This window comes from Chenopodium quinoa, unplaced genomic scaffold, assembly GCF_001683475.1.
Source record: "Chenopodium quinoa cultivar QQ74 unplaced genomic scaffold, ASM168347v1, whole genome shotgun sequence".
Taxonomy (NCBI): domain Eukaryota; kingdom Viridiplantae; phylum Streptophyta; class Magnoliopsida; order Caryophyllales; family Amaranthaceae; genus Chenopodium; species Chenopodium quinoa.
The window spans coordinates 51,873-74,545 of NW_018745368.1; the positions used below are offsets into that span (position 1 = coordinate 51,873).

Genomic DNA, 22,673 nt, shown 5'->3' on the forward strand with positions numbered 1-22,673 from the left:
TAATAAAAATATCAATAACAAGCTATAAAAAGTTCGATATAAAAGGTTACTCCGTAAACCTTTTTGTGATTGTATATGGTCGATATAAAAAGTTACTCCGTAAACCTTTTTGTGATTGTTACATTTTTCCCAAAAAAAGGAGGCCTTTTATCCAAATGACATGGTTCATGCATCATTTGGGAAAAAAAAAAAAAAAAACATTTGTTCGTAGCTTTATGAATCTTCAAACAACAAAATATACATAGAGAATCCAAGTTTGCATCAATATAAACTGATTCTAGGAGTTGAGCACTGTAGAAATTAAGGGGTTATAAACTGCATTAATTTACTTTCTCAGGTGAGGAAAAAAATCTTTTTTTGGATAGGGAAAATGTACGTTTTATGAGTTAAAAAAAACTAGGTGCAATAAATCGAAAATAAATCATTACCAAGAAATTGCAAAAGGATTTCGGTTTGAAGGTGATACCACGATCACTGGGCTTTTGAGCACATTGCATTTTCACATGTCCCGTTCAGTAAGCTCATCTTAATAATTCTTAAGTTTCTGTATATACCTAATTACCTATGTAGCTGAGAAAAGGATTCTTAAGATTTCAGGCAAAGAATTAATAGGAAAAAAGCCATCTCAGAAGAAGTTAAGCCTAAGCTTACAAATAGAGGTAAACTGTAGCAAAATTCTGGTAGTTGCAGAACATCATAAACCACATACAGAGTAACAACCTAATTCTGTATACCGCCTCCTCTCCCCCCAAATCATAAAACATTATAGCATGAAGGGAACTGTAGCCTAAAATCACGACCTACATCATGAATAAAGTTCCAGTTTTCAATCAAACACAAAAAAAAGAAAAGGCTATGTTTATCAATTTCATCTTACAAAATCCTGATTAGAAGTCACAATAAGACGTTCATTACTCGCCCATTCAGCTTTTCCTAAAATTATACTTTGTATGACTAACCAAACACTAAACCAAAAGTCATTACACATCTCCACAACACTTTGTCTTCTAGACTTGAACTGCCACCCTTCTCATCATGGAAGCATTAACAAATGTTGCAGTACGCACACCAATTTATGTACCTCTGCGAAAAAGTATTTAACTCTACAAAGACTCAGTCTGTCCCTAAAATCATATGTACATATAAATGTTGCCTTGAGTGACAAACTAACCTGCCCACAGAAGAAAAAAGAAGTTAAATACATAGCAGAATTAGCAGTACATACCCTATTCACAGAAGAATCTTTAACACTTAAATCAACTAAACTACTTGGTATGCTAAAATCCTTTCTCCCAGCTCTCCCCCACCCCCACCCCCAACAAAAACAAAAACACACAAAAAAAAAAAAAGTTTTGCTCTTGCACATTGTTTCGACTTTCAACTAGTAACATTTTCTTTTTCATCCGTTTTTAAATTGCAATTCTTCTATATTTAGTAACAGCTCACTATTATTTATTATTCCTCTCTCCCTCTAACCCCACTTACACTACTTTTATAGTTTTATACTATTTCTCTCCCTACCGACTAAATATATTCAAACCAGCTATACTTCACATTATAAAATCCTCACTTTGGTCTCCAGTCCCCACCCTATATTTTTTTTCTTAAACTATGTGCCAAACCTAGTGTAGCGATCAATGTGAAACAAAGGGAGGACTCACAAGAAATTTTTTACATCTTAACTAGTTGTACAACACCCAATGTAATGTCTTCATTACAACAAAGTATCTTTTGTAACCGGCAACATGCTCACTTCTCATTAATCGCTATTATCACAATCCTCCCATTTTACACACCAAGTATTAATGCATCCCAGTATTGATGATTCCCCCCACCCCCCAACAAAGAGCGCACATCTCATGCATATCATCTGACTATCAATTGCTTCCCGACTCCCTACATATCCCATTGCTACTTGTTAAAATATGCCTTGAATCGGGTTTAGGAAGCATTTGGAGTTGCGATGGATTGGAGCTATAGCTCCTAGGCGAGTGAGCTATAGCTCTAGAGATCTCGAGCAAGAGCTTGGTCGCACGCAACAAGCGTGCACAAGCCTGGAAGTTGCGTGCGAGGGCGCGTGGTTTGAGGCGGTTAGCGTGTTTATTTTGGATAGCTATATATAAGTCTAGTTAGGGTTTATTCATATCAACACACGATTGGTGAACCACTTAAATTTGTGTGTCAATTATTGTTTTGCATTCGTTAATTTGTTCTTTCTCACATCCGTTATAACACTACTCATGCAAACCAATTAGCGACCCTTGGCACTCTTAACACCAAAGTGCAGCACAACCTCTGAATCTTGCCATCGACTTGAGTGATTTCTCAGCCACTATCCCCAACAATAGACCTTACAGTGCCAATTGTAAGCATGTCCCCCCCCCCCCCTAAAAAAAAAAAAAAACAAAAGAAAAGACAAAAAAACAGAGAAATGCAAATCCTATAAAGATTAACAAAATGGTAATGTTGAGATTGTTGGCAGTCATTTTTTATATAAGATCAGCTTAATCCATTAAGGTTGCAGCATTCCCAAGCCATCTGTCAATAGTGAATCACAAGGGCAATACACAACAAACCAACCCTACCCTTCACAGAAGCTAAGTTGTCATACAACTGACCCTGCTTGACCTGTATTTCACTTAGCTCTTCTTTTGTAAAATCAGGAAGAATAAAAAAAGCAGCCAAAAAACTAAGCTCTTCCCAGAAATTGAAAATAGAACCCTATGAACATACAAATGACAGTTAAATCACTGATCACCTAAATCAATCAATCAAAGCCTTAATCCCATAAGTGGGGTCGGCTACATGAACCAAATTTGATTATTCCGTGTGGTCATCTACAAAAATCTTCCTCTTCCAACCCTTACGATCCAAAACCCCATCCTCATGCTAGTCTATATACTTCATATCCTTCCTAACTCCTTCCAACCAAGTCATTTTCGGTCTCCCTCTCCCTCGTTTAACCCCTCCATGTTCCCACTCTTCGTACCGGTGCACCCTTGGGTCTCCGTCTTACATGCCCAAACCAACGCAAGCGATTTTCCCTTAGTTTGTCTGCAATGTCTGCCACACTACTTTCGGTAGGGCAGTGATAACCAGTGTAAAACTTTGTCACATCCCATGACATGAGACAAACTAAAATCACTAATCACCTAAGCCATTAAAAATTAAGGAGAAAATCTCATGACAACACTAAGCGAATCACTCATTTTTGGCTATCTCATTAGTTCATGCCTTCTTCTTTGTGAACCTCAAAGTAACACGAAAAAGTTCTAAAGGTCAAATCTTATTCCATCATACATAATGTAGTAGCATCAAAATGGTGAAGTTCAGTTGGGAAGCCGATCTTGACATACACTCATCCACTATGTAGGGTGAGCCAAGAATTTAACCAAAATTGGGAACAAAGACCAGCCAGCAAATATATAGGGCTCTCAAGCCTACCAACATGAATCCTTGGTTTTAGGTTCACTATACTTGAGTTGCAGTATCATGATTAAATAATAATGTAAGCAACCGTTCGACTGATGGGGAACTTCTAACGTTATTTAAAAAAAAAAAAAAAAAAAAAATAAATAAATAAATAAAAAAAAAAAAAAAAAAAAAAAAAAAAACTCACTGCCATTTTGGGCCCCAATAATCACAAAGGTCTTGCCTCCTTAGTTTAATTCATGGACATCACCCTGTATGTTAGTCCAAGTACAGCCCCAAAAAGTCCTTAGTAATGTATATGAAGATTACTAAATTAACAAAAAATCAACAACCCCCCTCCCCCTCAAGTAAACCATAAAGCCGGTTCCCTCATTAGATACTCACTGACCACCATGTTCAGGCTTTGTTCTTCAGGAAAACAATAAAAAGTGATAGGTGAAGAAAGTTCAAAACAATAAAACGCTATCTCAGTTTTAACTAGCGTTCAAAATAAGTAAACTTCAAGCCTAAAAAAGTTCAAAATAAGTAAACTCAATAACAGCCTAACGGGCTACCCTCATCATCCAAACATATGATATCATAGATCTAAAATATCCATAAAGTGCATGGATTTATTAGTCTTCTCACACTTCTCACATCCAAACAATATATCCCAGGAACAATGCACAATCAGGATATTGGTGTAAGAATACGACATATAACATATGTCATATGACATGCAGCAGCAACAACATTAAGGTTCATAACCATTGAATTACAGTTAATCAAACCTGGCTGACAGTATATAACTATATACAGCCAAAGTAAGTTCTGGACAATGATATCTTCCATTAAGTAGATATCTAGACGCCAACTTACATGTGCTTTAGAGCGTAAAAACCAATTTAATAAACACTTTTATCCAATTACTACATGTCTTATAAAAAAAGTGTTTAAGACTACCTGATAACTATTAAAGCATAAGTTGCTACCTGGATTTGGTCCCTTAACCTAAAAAACCCCTACCTAATCATATCTCAAGACTGACACGACATTACTTACACTTTCCAATCCACTAAATTCTGTCTTACTTCCTCTCTAACTGATATCATTTACTTCTTCACTCAACTTTATTGCTCATTTTTCATCAAATTTACTTCTATACTCAAATTCCTCTTCAAACCCCTCCATTTCCTCCTCTTTTTACAACTTCATTCATTCACTCCCTGCCAACTTCATCATTCTCGCTTCCCTTTCACACCATGTCCCACTCTTTCTCCGGCTTATCAATTTCATGGAGCAATCCCAACCATTGAGAGAAGAGAGGTCATGAGACTACAGCAAAGCCTAGAACTTAAGCCTTTGAAAATACACAAGGGTAATTAAGGTGTATGTCATTATATCTAAATTTGTAGTACTACCTCGGCCCAAAAAAGCGTTTCAATTGCTTTTTATCATACAGTTTTAGGTAGGTGATTTTTTTTTTAAAACAAAATAAATAAATAGGGTTTGAATGATTTAAAGTGAATATGCAAAATAGGATGGTGAGATTTGGTTGATAAATGAGTAGAAAATAGATAAAGGTGAATGGGACTTTTATTTAAAAACAAGTTTTCTAGGTGAAATGGGGTTTTTATTTGGAGATAAAGTGATAATATATTGGCGAAAAATTACAGAAATTGCAAAACGAATAGCCAATATAAATGATACTCCCTCCGTCCCAAAAAATTCGATACAGTCAAACATGACACACATGCCAATGTACTATTTTGACCTTATATATATATATATATATATATATATATATATATATATATATATATATATATATATATATATATATATATATATATATATATATAATCATAAGTAAAAAATATAGAAAAGTAGATATTCTGAAACTTTATATTAATGCCTATCTATATTGAATTGTAGTAATGTGTAGTTAATTTGAAAAACTTTTCATTGTATAACTTTAATCCTCTATAATAATATTTAATTTACTTGAAAAACTCTTCATATGTATAACCTCCATATTTAAATTTGACAAATTAATATAGATTATTAAATTTTTCAATCACTTATTAATATTGTTTAACATTAACCCCTTTTATTATTTTTTATTAAATTTATAAATTTATGATGTACCGGAATCGCTCGGGCCAATAGCTAGTTTAACAAAATATATCATGATAATCAAACCCACTTCTCTCTTTCGTCGAAAAAAGGCAAGAAACAAATGATTGATAACCCCTAATCCATCAAACAACAAACTCCTATTTGTTCTTCGTTCCTTCCCTTCGAGAAAGAAAACACACGCTCACACTCAAACATATAGACCCTAAATTTCAACAAAATTCACTAAATTGTCTCAGTCTCTCACTAGGGGGTGTTAACAAGCCAAGCCTGCTCATAAGTAACAAGCTCGAAATAAATTTTTTCTTATTAAAATTTTATTATAAGCTAACTTGTTGCCAAAAATAAATTTTCTATTAAAAACTAAGCTTTGGGGGTTATTGTTTTATTTGGACATTTCCTAAATTGGCCTTTATTCTTTAATCCCTTACCGATAGCATTTACAAAGTTACAACAAAACACAACTACAAAAACCTAGCCTTTTTCCTATTTCATATCCCTTCAAAGCCTTTCACTCTCCTACCGTGAAAGGAAACCAATCGACGGGCCTTGTATCTCCTAGAACCGACCACCGCTCAATGTCTTCTAGGAAATAGCATGTTTTTCTTTTTTCTTTTTTTTTTTGGCAAAGATTAAATTATAATTCATGTTAATTAATCAATGAATTGATATGATACAAGGTCTGCAAGGCTGCAAGCAGCCTAACATCCAAATTTTGATAGAATTGTTATGATTGTGGGTGTACTAAAAAGTTGTATGTTAAAATTCTAAAGGCCAATTATTAGTTTATGCAGGTTGGAAAAAGAGAGGACTTGATTAAAATAAAAAATTTGAGACTAGAAATAACATATGAGGAACGAGCCTTGGGTCGAACTCACGTCTAGAAATCTTGAACTCGTCCTAAGCTCACAGATTCGAGCTCGAATCGGTGTAGGCTAACTCCTTAACAGCCCTAACTCTCACACAGAAATTTAAACAACAAATGCATTTATTTATTTATTTTACTTACATTACAATACAATTTCCAATATCAAGCAAATTCATGAGTTAAACCGCCATAATCGTTGCTTGTTGTCCAAGAGCAACTCCAAGGTTCATAGCCATCTCATGTCTAGCAGCTTTCTATCTATATTAAGCTGGTGTTTTAGAAAAATGGAGTTCAAATATAGAAAGAATGGGGTTGGTTTCAACAAGGCTGGGATGATTTTCAAAAAAAATTAAATTAATAAATTAACCATGGTAATTGATTATTTTACATATTTATCATTAAAATCATTAATGTAATGCCTAATTTATAAGGAAAAATTGCCATCATTAATCCCAACTTCGCTCCATGCGCCCGAATTCATCCTAACTTTTGATTATTTTTCATTAATCCCAACTTTATACCCCTTTAATTTTGAGCACTCCTAAGTGACTTGCAGGCCGGCTATTAGGGGGAGCTCATTGAGCGATCGGGCCCACATATTTTTTTTCATATCTTATTTTTTTTTTAAAACAGACCTGATCTTTGATAAATTTATGTATTGTAGTACTAATCATAAGTGTAACTGCTTCTTCTTAATCTTAAGATGCATCAAAAGATTAATTTAGTTAGCTTAAGTGATTTTTTTTGGGTTCAAATAGAGGAAATGAAGAAGCACTAAAGCAGGGGTTTGGTTTATTTGCTTAATTTTCCTTTTGTTTTGTATTTTTAGATTTTCATTTTTTCTTTTATGTGAGCTTTCATTTTCCTTTTTTCTTTTCTACTTTTTCTTTTAGTTTATTTGTTTGCTTTAATTACCTAATTTCTATTATGTTAACTTTAATTACTTAATTTCTCTTCTTTATTATTATTTTATTGGGTTTAAATTCTTAACTTTTTTTAAATAAAAAATGAGGTATTGGATAATATAGCTTGTGAGGGTTTGATTGATGAATTTGCTCTAAAAAAATGCTCGGAGGACTAACTGTAATCAATAATTTTGGCGAACTTTTTAATATAAAAATTTATGAAATACATTCTCATAATTAAGGGGCCTTTTTTAAGATTTCGCTCCGGGCCCTCAAAATGTCCAAAACGACACCGGTGACTTGGAACCGGCGGAAGTGGTAAACCTTGTTAAATGGGGATTTTTTTTGCCACATGTCGCAACATGATTGACTAAAAAAAAATAAAAATAAAAAAAACCCCTAGCCCCACTCTCGGAACCACCGGGGGTGGTCGGGATTTGACGGAGAAGCAGCAAGGGGGTGGATATTTGACGGAGAAGGCAGCAAGGTGGTCGATTTTTAACGGGGAGGTGGAATCCGATGTGGAAGTGAATGAAAGGGGGCGAAAACGGTGGGAGAAGTGACGGGGAATGGTTAGAATTCGCGGAGAAGGGAAGGGATGGCGAAACACGATGGGGAAGGGAGCAAAATCCGGTGGGGAATAGATGGCAAAATACAGCCACCTGTTAGGGTTTTTATTTTTTTAATTTTATTTTATTTATTTATTTTTTAAAAAATTAGACCAATCACATGCTGACACGTGTTAGTAACTTGCTACATCAAGTTGGATGACCGGTTGGGTACAATGGGAGCAGATTGGGTATAAAGTTCGGGTTAATAAAAAATAAACAAAAATTGGGATTAATTTTGGCGAATGGAGCAAAGTTCGGATTAATCCCAGCAATTTTTCAAATTTATAATTGAAAATAAAGGGCTATTTGTGAAGTTTTAAGATTTTTATAGCTGACCAAAGATAATTAATAATAATTAAGTGTTACCAACTTACCGTTAAGAATTTCCCTTAGAAATTTTGATATACTCCCTCCGTTTTTTAAATTTTTTTTATTAAAATTTACCCCTTTTGCGAAAACTAAGAATTACAATTAATTTAGGAGACGGAAAAAAGTAAAATGTTAATGTGACAATTAAAAATATTATTTGTGAGAGGAAAAGTGGTGTGTCCCATTTTCAAAGATAAAAAGTTATAAGTGTGTAATTTAAAAAGAAACATCCAAAAAAGGAAGTCAAAAGTGAGTAACCTAAAAGAAAAGGGGGGGAGTATAATTTAGGCACAAATTTCTTATTTAATAGTGATATGTTGCGGAAACAAAGGCTTTGCTCACTTGTCTTCCTTCAAAATATGTTGGCAAATAATCTATGAAGTTTACTTTTAACAACCATATCAAGGACCCACCCTTTGATAAAAGATGGATTGATTCAATTCGTGGGGTTTTATAGGGCAAAGGAAAAGTAGACAAGAAGCTATTGTGGGCCCATGGAAAAATGCAGTGAATTTGATTGCCTGAAGCACTAAACTTTTAAGAGAATTGCTGCCTCTTGTGATAGATTATAGAAATAAAGTGATATTGTTGATTGTATCTTTAAAAGCCAAGGCTTGGGGTTTTTAAAAACTATTCTATAATTCTATTGGGCATATACAATGGAAATGGGTTAATGTGTAAATAAATATGTAATTCTATGTGAAAACTAGTCCTCCATCAGTACTTAGAGGCCGTTTGGTTCGCTGTAATGAGGAAAGGGAATGGGAATGATTACCTTTGTTGGTGTTTGTTTTCCCTCTTTTGTCATTCCCATTCCCCCTTCTTATTTTTGGGATTACCCAAAATCCTCCTAATCCCATTCCCCACCCCCCTACCTTTCCCATTCCTTTCCCCAACCACCACCATACCCCTTAACCCTAAACCAACTCGCCGGAACTCGCTGCACCTCGCCGGAACTCGCTGCACCTCGCCGGATGCTCGCCGGCCTTCCCTCGACCCTTGCCGGCCTTCGCCGCCCCTCCTCCCACCCGAAAACCCTTCCCCCACCCACGTATAACCCTTAAAAAACCCTCCCCTCCACCGGAACCAAAGGTCGCACCTCACCAAACGTGGGTTTGGATTTCGGTCATGTTTGTGGGGTTGCGTGGTTGGGTATCGGTCGTGGTTCGTGGGGTTGCTTGGCTGGGTTTCGGTCTTGGTGGTTCTTGGTGGTGGCGTGGGTTTGGATTTGGGTTCGTGGAGGTCTCGGTTAGGTGCGGCCGGTGGGGTGGCCGGAGAAGGTGGAAAAAAATGAAGGACGGGTGTTGTGGTGGTGATGTGGTGATGCAATGGTGGTGTGAATCCCTTGCTTTTTTTTTGTAAACAAACAATATGCTTAATTTTGAGGGTTTCATTCCATTCTCCTCCATTCCCTTTCTGCATTCCATTCCGATTCCCCTATGCGAACCAAACGGCTCCGTAATTTATGTATTCATAAAATTCCTCCCTTATCAAAATAATACTTCGTATGCTCTTATTTGATCACATAATCATAAAATAGATCTATCGACATAAACCATCAAAAACCAACATAGAAGCCAGGTTGACCTGTGCTTAGCCTACTATACACACTCACTTTCCATTTTGCAAATATACAATACTGAGTAAATTATATGAAAATGCAAACATATCGTTCTACAAAAAAATACAAATGACTGCTGCCATTTAAGTCAATAATCAAGGAAACATCTTACCAATATAATTAAATCACTCACTTTCAAAATCTTCATAATTATGATAGTTCTCTGTCAATGGCACCTTGTTTCCTTCTGTTAGCCCACAGCATATATTAGAGACCCACAGAAGTATCAACAAACTAACAAAGTATGAAAATTAGCAAAAGCATCTCACCTGCTAATTCACCCCTGTCTCGGGCAGCAAGGATGTTCTCCGTCTCTGTAGACATAAGAGCTGAATTTGTGTAATTCTCTAATCCATCTGTCCAAGACAACATCGTCAAACTTTAGACAGGAACTATGAAATCCTAGATCTTCATTTCAAACAATTTAACTTTTTAACTTCATCCTAGTTGTACAATAAAGACAATAAGGTGATCAAATGAAGCACAATTGGCAAATATTATGACCAATTACAGAATGACAAGGAAGTCAAAAGTATCTTGAAGTAATCAATATGAGGGGCAAAGTAAAAACATACTAGGATAAACAAGACCAAAGAATTTGGATCCCAGCTGCTCAAAAGAACCGTTGATGCCCAACATTGTCTCATTTAACGGTTGTGAGCTTGCTTCCAAACCACCAAAAGCTGCAATAGATGGATCCTCCATGGAGCCATGCACTTCACCAAGATGTGGATCAGCTTCATAAAAAATTGAGGAATTGGAAGGATAGCTACTTTCTGATTTAACAATCCCTCCATTCAAACCTTGCATCAATCTCAAGGAATTAGAGTTCTGAATATGAAGTGAGTTAGGATTAATATCAATTGTTCTGGACGGAAAAGGTGAAGGTATTTGCAAGGATGATACACCATTAGTGAAGGAATTGGGTAAACTTGGAGCAATAGAAGGTTGTAAGCTCTCTGGTGTTAAAGATGGTCCAGTCTGATCAATAGTACCATAGCAGCCAGCATTTTGTTGGACTGTTAAGGGATGCACAAACGTATTAATATAATGCTCAGTGGGGCTACAAATAAAAAAGAGGCATAAGAAACACATTAAGTAATTACACATTGAGAAAACTTAAGTGATAGAACTCAAACTTCGCAATCATAGAAGACTTATAACAGAAATTGCAGTGTACTTTGTATAATCAATTTAAGCATAACATATAACAATTAGGAACTGATATAAATACTTGTAAATAACAGTAAAGCTCTGATCTGTTCACCTTAAACATATTCTTGTTTAATTTAGGTAAGACTACACCAAAAAGATTCATACCAGACCAGATCTTATTTTTTAAAACTGGTAAAACACAAAGCATATTTTTTTTCCAGATAAAAAATGCCCCTAGTATCACTTACATTGTGCCATGTGCGCACCATTAGTAGTTGGCATGGGAGCAACTCCAGTAGGTTTGATCTTGCCCATCAGCAGCCCCTGCTGCTTCAACAGTTCATTAAACTGCTGTATTTGTTCCTTCAATGCCAATCGAATATGATAAGCCTCAAAAAATTCTTGATTCTCTGCTTCAAGTCGGTTCCATACTACAAAAAGATATAGCTAGTAAAGTTAACAAACATAAAAAGAAAACAGCTGATCTTTAGTGGGAATAGGGAATCCAGATTGCAATTTGGAATCTCTATATTTTGACAAAGAGTTAGTGTCCGTTTATTATTTCATAACATTAACAATTAAAATATAATGGGCCTCAATTCAATTATTTACGTTACCCAGGTCAAAGTGCCAGAGCGTAGAAAATCAGGAAGAAAAAAAAAAATCTTAAAAAAGACCATGCCACCCATGGTTTTAGTCCTTGGGTACAGTCACAAACTGTGAAATAATGTGGATTGTTTCTGGCTATTGAGACCTAATATTTGGTCGTGGTAATATGAACAAAATAAATAAGAGAGAGACATGTGAAGGTATTATTCAATTATTCCTTTATTCTTCAATTTAATTTATTCCTTTATGAGTTAATGAAGTGTCTAATTCCTTATACAATAAATGTAGCTCTGTGATGGTAATATTAAATTGCCACAGTAACTTTCTAAGTTTTGCTACTCTAATAAGTGGGTGTTTTAACGATCTTAATTGTGCAGGAGTATTAGGTGTAAAGCAAAATGCTGTCAATGGTGTGGACCGGTGGCTTGGGTGCAAAGTGATGATACTCTACAAAAAGAGTGTTGTTATGCCTGGGAGCTCTAATTAATTTATGTGATTGAAAATTTGTATTAATTTTTTGGGGCTTCCTTTATGTAAGGTTTGAATAAATTGTTGTAATAATTAATCATGTTTATGTCAAAAGACCATCCTTTTCCGTAAGTAGGCTAGCAATAAACTACGAATACTGTTAAACTTAATTTTGTTATATATTTGTATGTCATGTGGATTTATTCCCCTTTTTAAATTTAAAGTACTTATTTAAAGAATATGTTAGCAGTTGCACCGTATAGGAGCTCACCTAGTGAACGAATAAATGAGGGAGGTAAATTTCATTATTCTGGATTTTTTAATCATCTTCTATTTTTATTTTTGTAGATTTTTTTAAAAAAAAAAAAATCTTCTAGAGCACAACCTTGTTTGTGTTCCCCTAGTTCCGGATTGATTATCACATATAGCTAGAAACATCACATGTGTAATAAAGGATACTTAAACCAAAACAAACGAAATAACAATTTTCAAGTTATTCTCACTTCCTTACCACACACCAAACAAGGGAGTGCAAACTATTAAACGTATTCCCAATCTCTAATTTCTACTCCCCAATTTCCACAATTTTATACCCGCTTTTTGAAGTCACTGACAAAAACTACACTGCCAGCACCACAAGTTACCTACCATTAACAAGTTTGCTTCAAGCAGCTTAAAGATAGAACTGAGAGACACTATCTTGACCTAGGCTAAGAAATAATTATTGATACACTTTAAATTTACATTTGCAAAGCAAAAGAGCCCTGGTTCCAAACTTTAAGTCCTACATGAAATGATATGTGAAAAAGGAAGCAACATTAAAAGTAGGATCCCCATCCCCTTAAAAAGCCTATATAGCTGTAACAACCTATTTTCGAATGCTCCAACAAATTCCAAGCTTGTGTTTTCCTTTAACTGACTATAATTCTTAGTAAAGGCCAAAGATTACTCTGCAAAAATGACAAAGATCACACTACTGTTCACTAGTGATGTTTATAGTTTACATTTGAGTGTACAGCACCCAGCAACAGGTGATAAATAGGGGTAGAAGAGAGCCTAAAATCTCCCATTTTCTGGAGTATTACCTTCCGGATATAGCAAATGACAAGGTGCGCTCATTACATCTCTAGAATATGAGAGAAAGTAGCATCGTGTGCAATTGGATGGCAAGGTGATGACTAATGAGAGTTTCACCAACATTATTAAAACTTTGCTAAATAAAGCATATTTATATACTCTTTGCATCCCCTTTGAAGTATTATTCAGATTTATGGGGGCTCAAATTAAGTAGTGTTTCATATTTAAAACATATAATTCCAACATTCTCCTCTAGTAGAGTAATAGCTACTATTATTAAACACACTTATATCTTCCTGCAATGTTGATCTTTCCAACTCCCATTCATCAGTCAAAAACTACTCAATTAGGGGTACTTTGGTCACTTTTTTTATCCTCCTTTCTCATGCATACATGTTACTTGTACCATATTACAGAAAAGGGCTGAAAGGGGTATGTAGTATAATTACATAAACTTACAAATTTCGATAACAGTAGGCATCACACTTGCTTCACGTGTGATCGTGTCCACAGCTTCTTTCTTACTCATGTGCAGTAGAATGCATCGCTCTATAAGATTTTTCACCTGCCATTGTGAAATTGGGTCAACCCTAGATATTGCAATCACTATAGTATTCAATAAGGAGATTGTAATCAACATAACATCCTAGGGGGGTGTTGGAGAGTGAAAAAGAGAAACTCAATGAGTAATTCCAGAACTACCCAGCCTGGAAGTTTAAACCCCACTCCCAAAAAAAGTTATAATTATAAAGAATTCGAGATGAATGGTAAAAAAAAAAAAAAAAAAAAAAAAAAAAAAAAAAAAAAAAAGCACAAAAAAAAAAATACTAACTCGTTTTCCTAAAACAGGTTAATTCAAAACTATTAGATGATAAAGCAATAGAAAAAAGAAAAGTCTAATGACTCTTAAAGACATCTTGTCAAAGATCTTGCCTTTATTTGAAAACAATATCCCTCAAAGTCCAACATTATAACAAAAAAATCATGAAGCAAAAACTTCAATATAATGCATCCATTCATACCCATTGTAATTGTTGACCAGAGGGGCCTCTGACGTCCCCACCTGACATGATTAGAGGACTTAAGAATTCCAGACAGAAGACACTCGCATAACAGTTGTAGCTCCTGTCAACAAGCAGGTACAACAAACTCAAATCTGTAGAAATTCCCTGAATATCATTACAAAAAGAAAAACAAAAGGAATCAGACATTACTGAAGAGAAAAACTTTATCTCAAGCAACAATTTCATCTGAGGAAATCGACAGTAAAATTTCTAGACTTGTGCCAACAAGCTTATGCAAAATAGCTTCACACGCCCTAGGAGCATTTCACAATAGAAAGCACCGGCATGCTTGAGAAACAAATCAATGGAACCGGCTTTAAACAAGCAGGTTATTAGTCGTAAAGAGCATAAATCACTTTCAGACAGCAAACAATCATTAGGGATCTTTTGCTCATAAAGCTGAATTTCAGCATAATTTAGCACAAAATTTTCCCTAATTCAATTCAATCTTAAGCTTTTATTCAAAAATTTACCTCAAAAATATTCTTCATATAAGTATATCATAAACAAACTAAAATTTAGTTTCGAATACGTCGAGTGTGGATTGAATTGAAGAAGTAAATACGGAAAAATTCTAAATCTTGGTGATTAAATGCATAATCAAACTTTTTCGCGTAAAAAAAATATTAATAATTACTATTCCGTACAAGTTCATTAATTAATTTCATTCTCGTATAACAAACAAAATTGTCCAAATCATAATCATAACTCGAAAACGACAACCCGTGGCAATTGTTCTGACACAAAAACACCATGATCACCCTTCAATTATCACTCTTAAACCCTCAAAAATCACACAAATTAACAAATTAAACTCTACTCTAGGGTTTCATATCCAAATCATCAAGAATCCATCGTCATCATCATCAATTTCATCATATCATCAACAAAACACAAAATTGACATAAATTCGTGTAAATTTCAGAAGCTTCTCAAAAATTCCAGATCAATTACACAAATGCAAAAAACATCAATAATCACGAAAAAAACGGCGGAATTTAAAAAGGAAGAATTTAACAAAAATCCAAAAAAAAAAAGAGGAGAGAGAAAGAGGGGAAAACCTGAGAGAAGGTAGCGTTGAGTGGCGAGGAAAGAGACGAAGATGATAAGAACTTGAGGAGAGAGAAAGTAGGGAGAGAAAGGGAGATTCTGCTGATTATGCTAAGATGATGGATGATGATGGGTGAAGAGAGAGAAAGAAGAGAGGAGAGAGAGTTTGCCTTTTTGTTGTTGATGGTTTTGGCTGCGCTAACGTGTGGAAGGCCTTATTTTATTGTGCGTGGTTTTGTGGGGCCCACATATGTCTGTAGTGTGGGACCCAAGCCCTTAATTTTTGGGGTTGGGGTAAGATAGCATAACACTTGGGAGTCTAGTCTTTGCTTTGTTTTTGCTTGGAGTTGGGTAGAAGAGAGTCAAATTCAATAGAATGAATGAATTATGATGATGTGAAAGGGGATTTTTTTTGGTTGGTTTTGGTTTTTTTCTTGGGATCTTCAATGAGTTGCATTCAAGTTTTGTGGCTAGGTTTTTTGTGGCTTGTAATTACCCTCGTTGGATTCTATCTGTCTTGATCTTGAATCATTGGTGTTTTCATATACACGTATACAGTGGCGGACTCACGTGTAGTCATAGTGGGTCCGCGGACAACCTATTATTTTCTATAAAAAAAAAAAAAACTAAGTATCAAGAGTTTTAGCTTGTAATCTGGTGGTTTGTTCCCCATCCTACCACATACGAGATACGGGTTCGACTCCCATTACTCTCAAACATTTTTTTTTTTTTGGGCTTTACAACCTCATTTTCACAATTTCACGATTTAAAATATCCCCAAATTCCCAATTCCCCCAAATTGAAACCCTAAGTCTCAAAGTCACCCAATTACCCAAGCCCCGTCGCCGTTCACCGTATCGCCGCCTCGCCGGCAGCCCCGTCGCCGTGCATTAATTAGTAGAGAATTGAAGAGTGAGAAGATGGAAAAACCATCTGTTAGCTATGGATATGCTGAGAAAGCTAAGAAAGGGGAGGATTTTTACTTGGTTAAAACTGATTGTCAGAGAGTTCCTGGCAATTCTGCTTCAACATTTTCAGTTTTTGTTGTATGTGATCTAACTTTATTTTGATTTACATTTTTGTTTTGGATTTGAGTATAATTGTATAAACAATTTTTTTTTTTAGCAATTGGGTCCTTTGTTTTTTTAATTTTTTGCTGTTTTTGGGTTTTTGTTGATATACAATTGTAATTTATTGTTGTTTTTGCTTCATTTTAATTGTTCAATCTTCATGTATTAATGCTAGTGTTATGGCTGTTATTATTTTTAATTTATTGTTTTGATTCTTTTTGTTTATGGTTATATAATTCTCCGAATAATAATTGCTAATAATAGAGTGATGTAACCAAAAAAGATAATAATAAAAATAAATAAAATAGAATGATTCTGGATGGGCCTTTTTAGATAGATGCTTAATTTGTTGGGGATTTTGATGTGTGTTGATCTAGTCTCAAGATTATATGTAATAGGGATTTGTAACAATCTGACTGATTCCAGATCTATATGTTCACTAGTTCCATTCTGAATTTAACTAGTTAGGAATAATTTTTCAATTTTGGCTGCATTTTTTTTAATCACAATCTGAATTTATGCTAGTATAGGGCATGTTCAGTCATTTTCTAAGAATTGTCAAATTTTTAATCTCTTTTTGCTCTTGGCTGATATACATATTTTTTATGGGCATCATGGAAATGTTGCTGCTATATACGCTAGGGATAACTTACTGAATCATGTGTTAGCTGCGATGCCTCGAGAGCTTGGTCGTGATGAATGGCTTCATGCCTTACCTAGAGCACTAGGAGGGCAATGTTTACTTTAGCCCTGTACGATTACCTGAGACAAAATATCTTAATGTTTATTTTCTGGTTTAATTTAAGATGAACGCTCTAGAAATTTGAAGATATTAAGAAATAGAGCATTGACAATGTAGTGCCCGCTGAGTTCCTAATTTTGAGAAACTCACTAGCATTGACTCATTTCTAGAGCATCCTTTATTACTTAGATTGGATTATTTTTCTGAGTTTTTGATTGTAAGTTGACATGAACTATAGCTTGCTGAATTGAGCTTCCTAATTAAATTATGACCAGTCCTAGCATAAGATGTGTGTAAAGGGGTTATTTTTATAGCTTAATGGGTAGTTGATCAAGGATTGGTGACTGTTGATGATTGAATAGGGCCAATAGGGGTGAACTTTGTCTTGGTAGCATTGTTCAATGACTTATGCACAATTCTCCTGTGACTGTATGGGAGTGTCTTATAGAGTTCATTTAAATTACTTTAGTTCAAATGGTAATGCTTGCCATCCATTAGAAAATGATGTTTATAGATATGAATGCTTCTGACTTTCTGAGCTTTGAGGTAGAATATATGCTGGTAACTTGTGTTTCGGGGTTTTTTGATGTGTCCTGCGGGAGAGTTACAATTCCAAGAATGCCCTTCGACGCCTGTGCCTGCAAAATCACGAAGACTCCTGGGGGTAAGAGCTCCGCCTCCGACGATCAAGTTAGTAAAGATACGGGAGGTAGAATGCACGTAATGTGGAAGTTACTTCTCGCGTAATGGGAGAATTCTGCAATTAATATTGCTCGGGGTAAGTATTTTTCTTTTTGAGGAGTATTCAATGTGAACAACAAATGTTCCAGCCCCCCATTAATGAGGGTCCTTCCACTATTTATAGTGGGGAAGGGATGGTTTCCCTTTTAGGGTTTAGAGGACACGTGTCAGCAGAGGATTGGAGCACTGCTGACCAACGGCTGGATGCCACGTGTCACTACGCCATTGGGCCACGTGTTTAGGGTATTTTTACCCCAAACATTTGCCCCTCACTGGTGCTGACGTGGCAGGGTGCCACGTGGCGCCGGTGAAAGGTTTTTTTTTTTTTTTTTTGAAGGATGGAAAAGCAGAAGGCGAAGAGTCACGACTTTTCACCTTCTGGGACAAATTCTATAAATAGGAGAAGATGTCCCCCGAGCTCTCATTTACAAACTTTGCCAAATTTCTGAAAATTTGAGAGCAGTCGGCAATTTGAGAGTTGAGAGCATTCGGAGTTGAGATTCGTTGGGAGCAACCGGTCTACAGACCGTCTGGGTCGTTGCAAGCTAGCCAGAGGTTTTCGAGAGGGTAATCAGAGAAACCCAGCCGGATTTTGAACCGCCTGCGTCTTCGCAAGCATCCCAAAGAATTTCCAGATTTTCTTCTAGGTACCGTCTCTATTCTTTCTAGCTTTTTCATGTATTTCCGTTTGAGTCTTTTACTCGCATTTTTGTTCATTGGTCCCATAAGTAGATGGACCCCTTATACCCATACCCGGAACCTAGCTGTGAACTCAGCCGGTTTATTAGTACGGCTGAGTCTAGAACTGGGTCTGCCGCCTCTGTTCTTTGGGACAACCCTTTTTCAACACCCATATCGACCGATTCTGTGTCTGTGCAGGACACAATGGCCAGAATCCGGTCTACTGCCAGAGATCCTAACTACAGAAGTGGGAGCTCAGATGAGCAGCCGCCTGAGGTCCCAGCTTCAGGCGGTGAAGTAGAGCAAGGAGAGGTAGAGCAGAGAGGCTCACCCGGGGGCGCTCCTAGCACCCCGGGTGATAGCATTTTAACGAAGAGAGTGCTCCCCTCCAGGAGACCAGAGAGAAGGTAGGCTCTGATGAGGAGGTCTCCAACTCCCCAGCCGGCTCTGATGCCGGTCACGTTCAAAGTAGCAGTAGCAGCTACTTAACCGAATCTGAGGATAGCGAGGAGGCGGAGAGGCCTTCTTGGGACAATAGGAACGATCCTCTCATGATCGCCGTCTCCTCTAAGGACCGCGAGCTCATGCGGGCTGCGCTGCCAGATTTTATCAAACGGCGGCCGCTGGGGGGTGACTATTCAATAAAAATCCCGGCTGCTCTGGGAACAATATGGTGGGAGGATGGACAACCGAACGCGAACGCTTGGTTCGGGTGCTACGAGGCGGCCTTCGTGGTCGGAGTCCGCTTCCCTCTCCACGACACAATAAAAGCCATACTTAGGGGGTATGGCCTAGGTCTCTGGCAATTAACCCCCAACTCATGGGTAAATATTTTAGGGTATATCGCCGCCTGCGAGATGCAGGGCCTCAACCCCGGCTGGGAGGCGTTTGCCCACATGCATTACTTGAGTAGGAGCCCAGGCGGCTGGAGAGCCTGGTATACCTTGACCACCCAGCCCAAATACCTTATGACCTTGGACAAGCCATCCAAATGGTCGGACTGGAAGCACCGGTTCTACTTGGTTAAGGCCCCAACTATGGCAGAGAACAGAGAATTCCGGATCTACAACCGGAAACCAGAACTCTTGGGGACCAAGTGCTGCCTGCCCCCTGTCCCGGAGGATGATAGAGAGACCATCCTTGACTCCGGGTTTTTTGAGTTAGTTCCTGACACCCTCTCATCCGGAGAGATAGTAAGGGTACCTAGAAACTGGGTGCCCAAACATGAATTTTTTAGGGACGAATGCTTCTTGTCCGCTTGTGGTCTAAGCAGCATGTTTAAAAAACGTATGTATTCGGAACTCAGCCGGTTTCTTTCGAACCGGATGCTTTTATTTCCTTGCTTATTTATTATTCTAACCGTGTGCCTTCCTCTGCAGAAGAAGCCAAGAAAATGCTGCCCACCGAGAAAACACCGGCTAGGTCGGCTGCCGACATCCGGAAAGCCAATCTCGAGAAAAAACTTGCTACCCAGGCGGCGAAGAAGGTATAACCGTCTGATCCTTCTCGTTTATTTCAATCCTTTTATCCCATAACTTATATTTTTCTCGTTTACAGGACGGGAAGCAGATGCCCCGGTCCCTTCAAAAACAGGTCAGGCCTCCGCCGACCCAACAAGAGTCTGCATCCAAGGTGCAGAAGACAGCCGACCGGCAAACTACCGGCGGCAAATCAATAAAGGTCCCAGGCGGGCCTGGATCTGCGGATGTGCTTTCTGCCATCCCATTGAGGACCGCAACCGGTCCCTCTGAAGGCCGTTCGGGCCGCCAAGGTAACTTCGACCTTACACTGCTTGATCTGCCCATGCGGGTCAAGTCTTATTCACAGTCTCGATTGCAGCCTCCAATCAGCCGGCAATCTATAGGCAGAGCATATGCGAGTTTCTCACCGTCTGTTTCTGGTGCATATAATTCTCCCCGCTGGCCGGACGGGGCACAATATGCCCGGGCCATGCTGAAAGCTGTCCCCAGGGACGAGAAGGAGGCGATCCCTGGGATCAACTCCTTTAATGCCGACCGGGTGCTGGTCGACCTGGCCGACGTATGCTCCAACAACCATGCGGTAATTTTCTTGACGTGCATTTTTAAATATGCAATATTAACCGGCTGTATTTTTGCAGGCTATGCTGCGCGTAGAGGGGCTCAAACGAGCTTATACCCGCAAGTCTGAGGAGGTAAGGAGAAGCAAACGGGCTGTTGATGACGCCCATAATGTTGCTGACTACTCTTTGTACATGCATGGCTTAGAATCTAAATCTATACGCATGGAACAGGCGGAGAAGACCAAGGCCCTCCAACAGCAGATTGATCAGCTGAAAAACCAAGTTGACCAACTGCAGGCGTCCCTGGATGATGCCAATAAAAAGTTGGAGGAACAGACAGAGCCCCTCCAACGGCTGAGCAAGGCGGAGACTGAAAATGGCCGCCTTGCCAAAGAGAATGAGCGCCTGCGCAAAGAGGCGGCTGCTGCCAATGAGAACTTCAAGGCCACCTTGGAGTCGGAGCAGGAGAGGCTCATTGAAGAGAATGAGCATGACTGTGCAAACCGGATGCAACGGGCGTTTTCCCTCATCCACCCGGAGGCGGACTTCACCGTCTGGGAACTCGCCTTCAAATATTCTGATCTTGCCATTCTGGCCGAGGAGGCGAATGAGCCGGGGCCCGGACCCTATGACGCTTGGGTTAGGGAGGAGATTGCGCGACGGCAGGCGGAGGCTGCTGAAGAGGAGGAAGTCGTTCCTGAAGCCGACGCAGCCGCTCACCCTGATCCAACCCAGAACCAACCGGAATAGGACCGGTTCACTGTTCGCCTGGAGTAGCAACTACTTCCCGGCCTGCGCGCCTTGTATTATCTTGTAATAGCACCGGATGAGATGGGCTAAGCTGTAATAATTTTTATTTTGAATATTAACATTTTCACCGGCTGAGCCGGCTTTTGAATGCTTTTTATGTTTCTGCACTTCAATACTAGAATTCTTGTTATTTTTTGTTGTACATATTTCTGCGAGGATAACCAAAAGAACCCCGCCGGTAACACTACCGCTTGGGTCTTCGCCAACTAGGCGAAGAAATTTACTAGGGTTGCCAAGAAGACCCCACCGGTAACACTGCCGTCTGGGTCTTCGCAAACTAGGCGAAGAAATTTGCAAGGGTTGCCAAGAAGACCCCACCGGTAACACTGCCGTCTGGGTCTTTGCAAACTAGGCGAAGAAATTTGCAAGGGTTGCCAAGAAGACCCCACCGGTAACACTGCCGTCTGGGTCTTCGCAAACTAGGCGAAGAAATTTGCAAGGGTTGCCAAGAAGACCCCACCGGTAACACTGCCGTCTGGGTCTTCGCAAACTAGGCGAAGAAATTTGCAAGGGTTTCCAAGAAGACCCCACCGGTAACACTGCCGTCTGGGTCTTCGCAAACTAGGCGAAGAAATTTGCAAGGGTTGCCAAGAAGACCCCACCGGTAACACTGCCGTCTGGGTCTTCGCAAACTAGGCGAAGAAATTTGCAAGGGTTGCCAAGAAGACCCCACCGGTAACACTGCCGTCTGGGTCTTCGCAAACTAGGCAAAGAAATTTGCAAGGGTTGCCAAGAAGACCCCACCGGTAACACTGCCGTCTGGGTCTTCGCAAACTAGGCGAAGAAATTTGCAAGGGTTGCCAAGAAGACCCCACCGGTAACACTGCCGTCTGGGTCTTCGCAAACTAGGCGAAGAAATTTGCAAGGGTTGCCAAGAAGACCCCACCGGTAACACTGCCGTCTGGGTCTTCGCAAACTAGGCGAAGAAATTTGCAAGGGTTGCCAAGAAGACCCCACCGGTAACACTGCCGTCTGGGTCTTCGCAAACTAGGCGAAGAAATTTGCAAGGGTTGCCAAGAAGACCCCACCGGTAACACTGCCGTCTGGGTCTTCGCAAACTAGGCGAAGAAATTTGCAAGGGTTGCCAAGAAGACCCCACCGGTAACACTGCCGTCTGGGTCTTCGCAAACTAGGCGAAGAAATTTGCAAGGGTTGCCAAGAAGACCCCACCGGTAACACTGCCGTCTGGGTCTTCGCAAACTAGGCAAAGAAATTTGCAAGGGTTGCCAAGAAGACCCCACCGG

General features: G+C 38.5%; 1 protein-coding gene across 1 annotated transcript; it reads right to left on the bottom strand.

Annotated features, from left to right (window-relative positions):
- Nucleotides 1–625: 625 nt before the first annotated feature.
- On the bottom strand, nt 626–15,523 carry LOC110712815. The gene is made up of 8 exons (XM_021891268.1): nt 15,356–15,523; nt 14,253–14,399; nt 13,690–13,795; nt 11,325–11,507; nt 10,497–10,940; nt 10,191–10,277; nt 10,055–10,108; nt 626–1,171 (listed from the first exon to the last, which is right to left on the bottom strand). Exons 2-8 carry the CDS (start codon nt 14,298–14,300, stop codon nt 1,167–1,169), a joined length of 927 nt encoding a protein of 308 aa, XP_021746960.1. The 5' UTR covers nt 14,301–14,399; nt 15,356–15,523; the 3' UTR covers nt 626–1,166.
- Between the last annotated feature and the right edge of the window lie 7,150 nt (nt 15,524–22,673).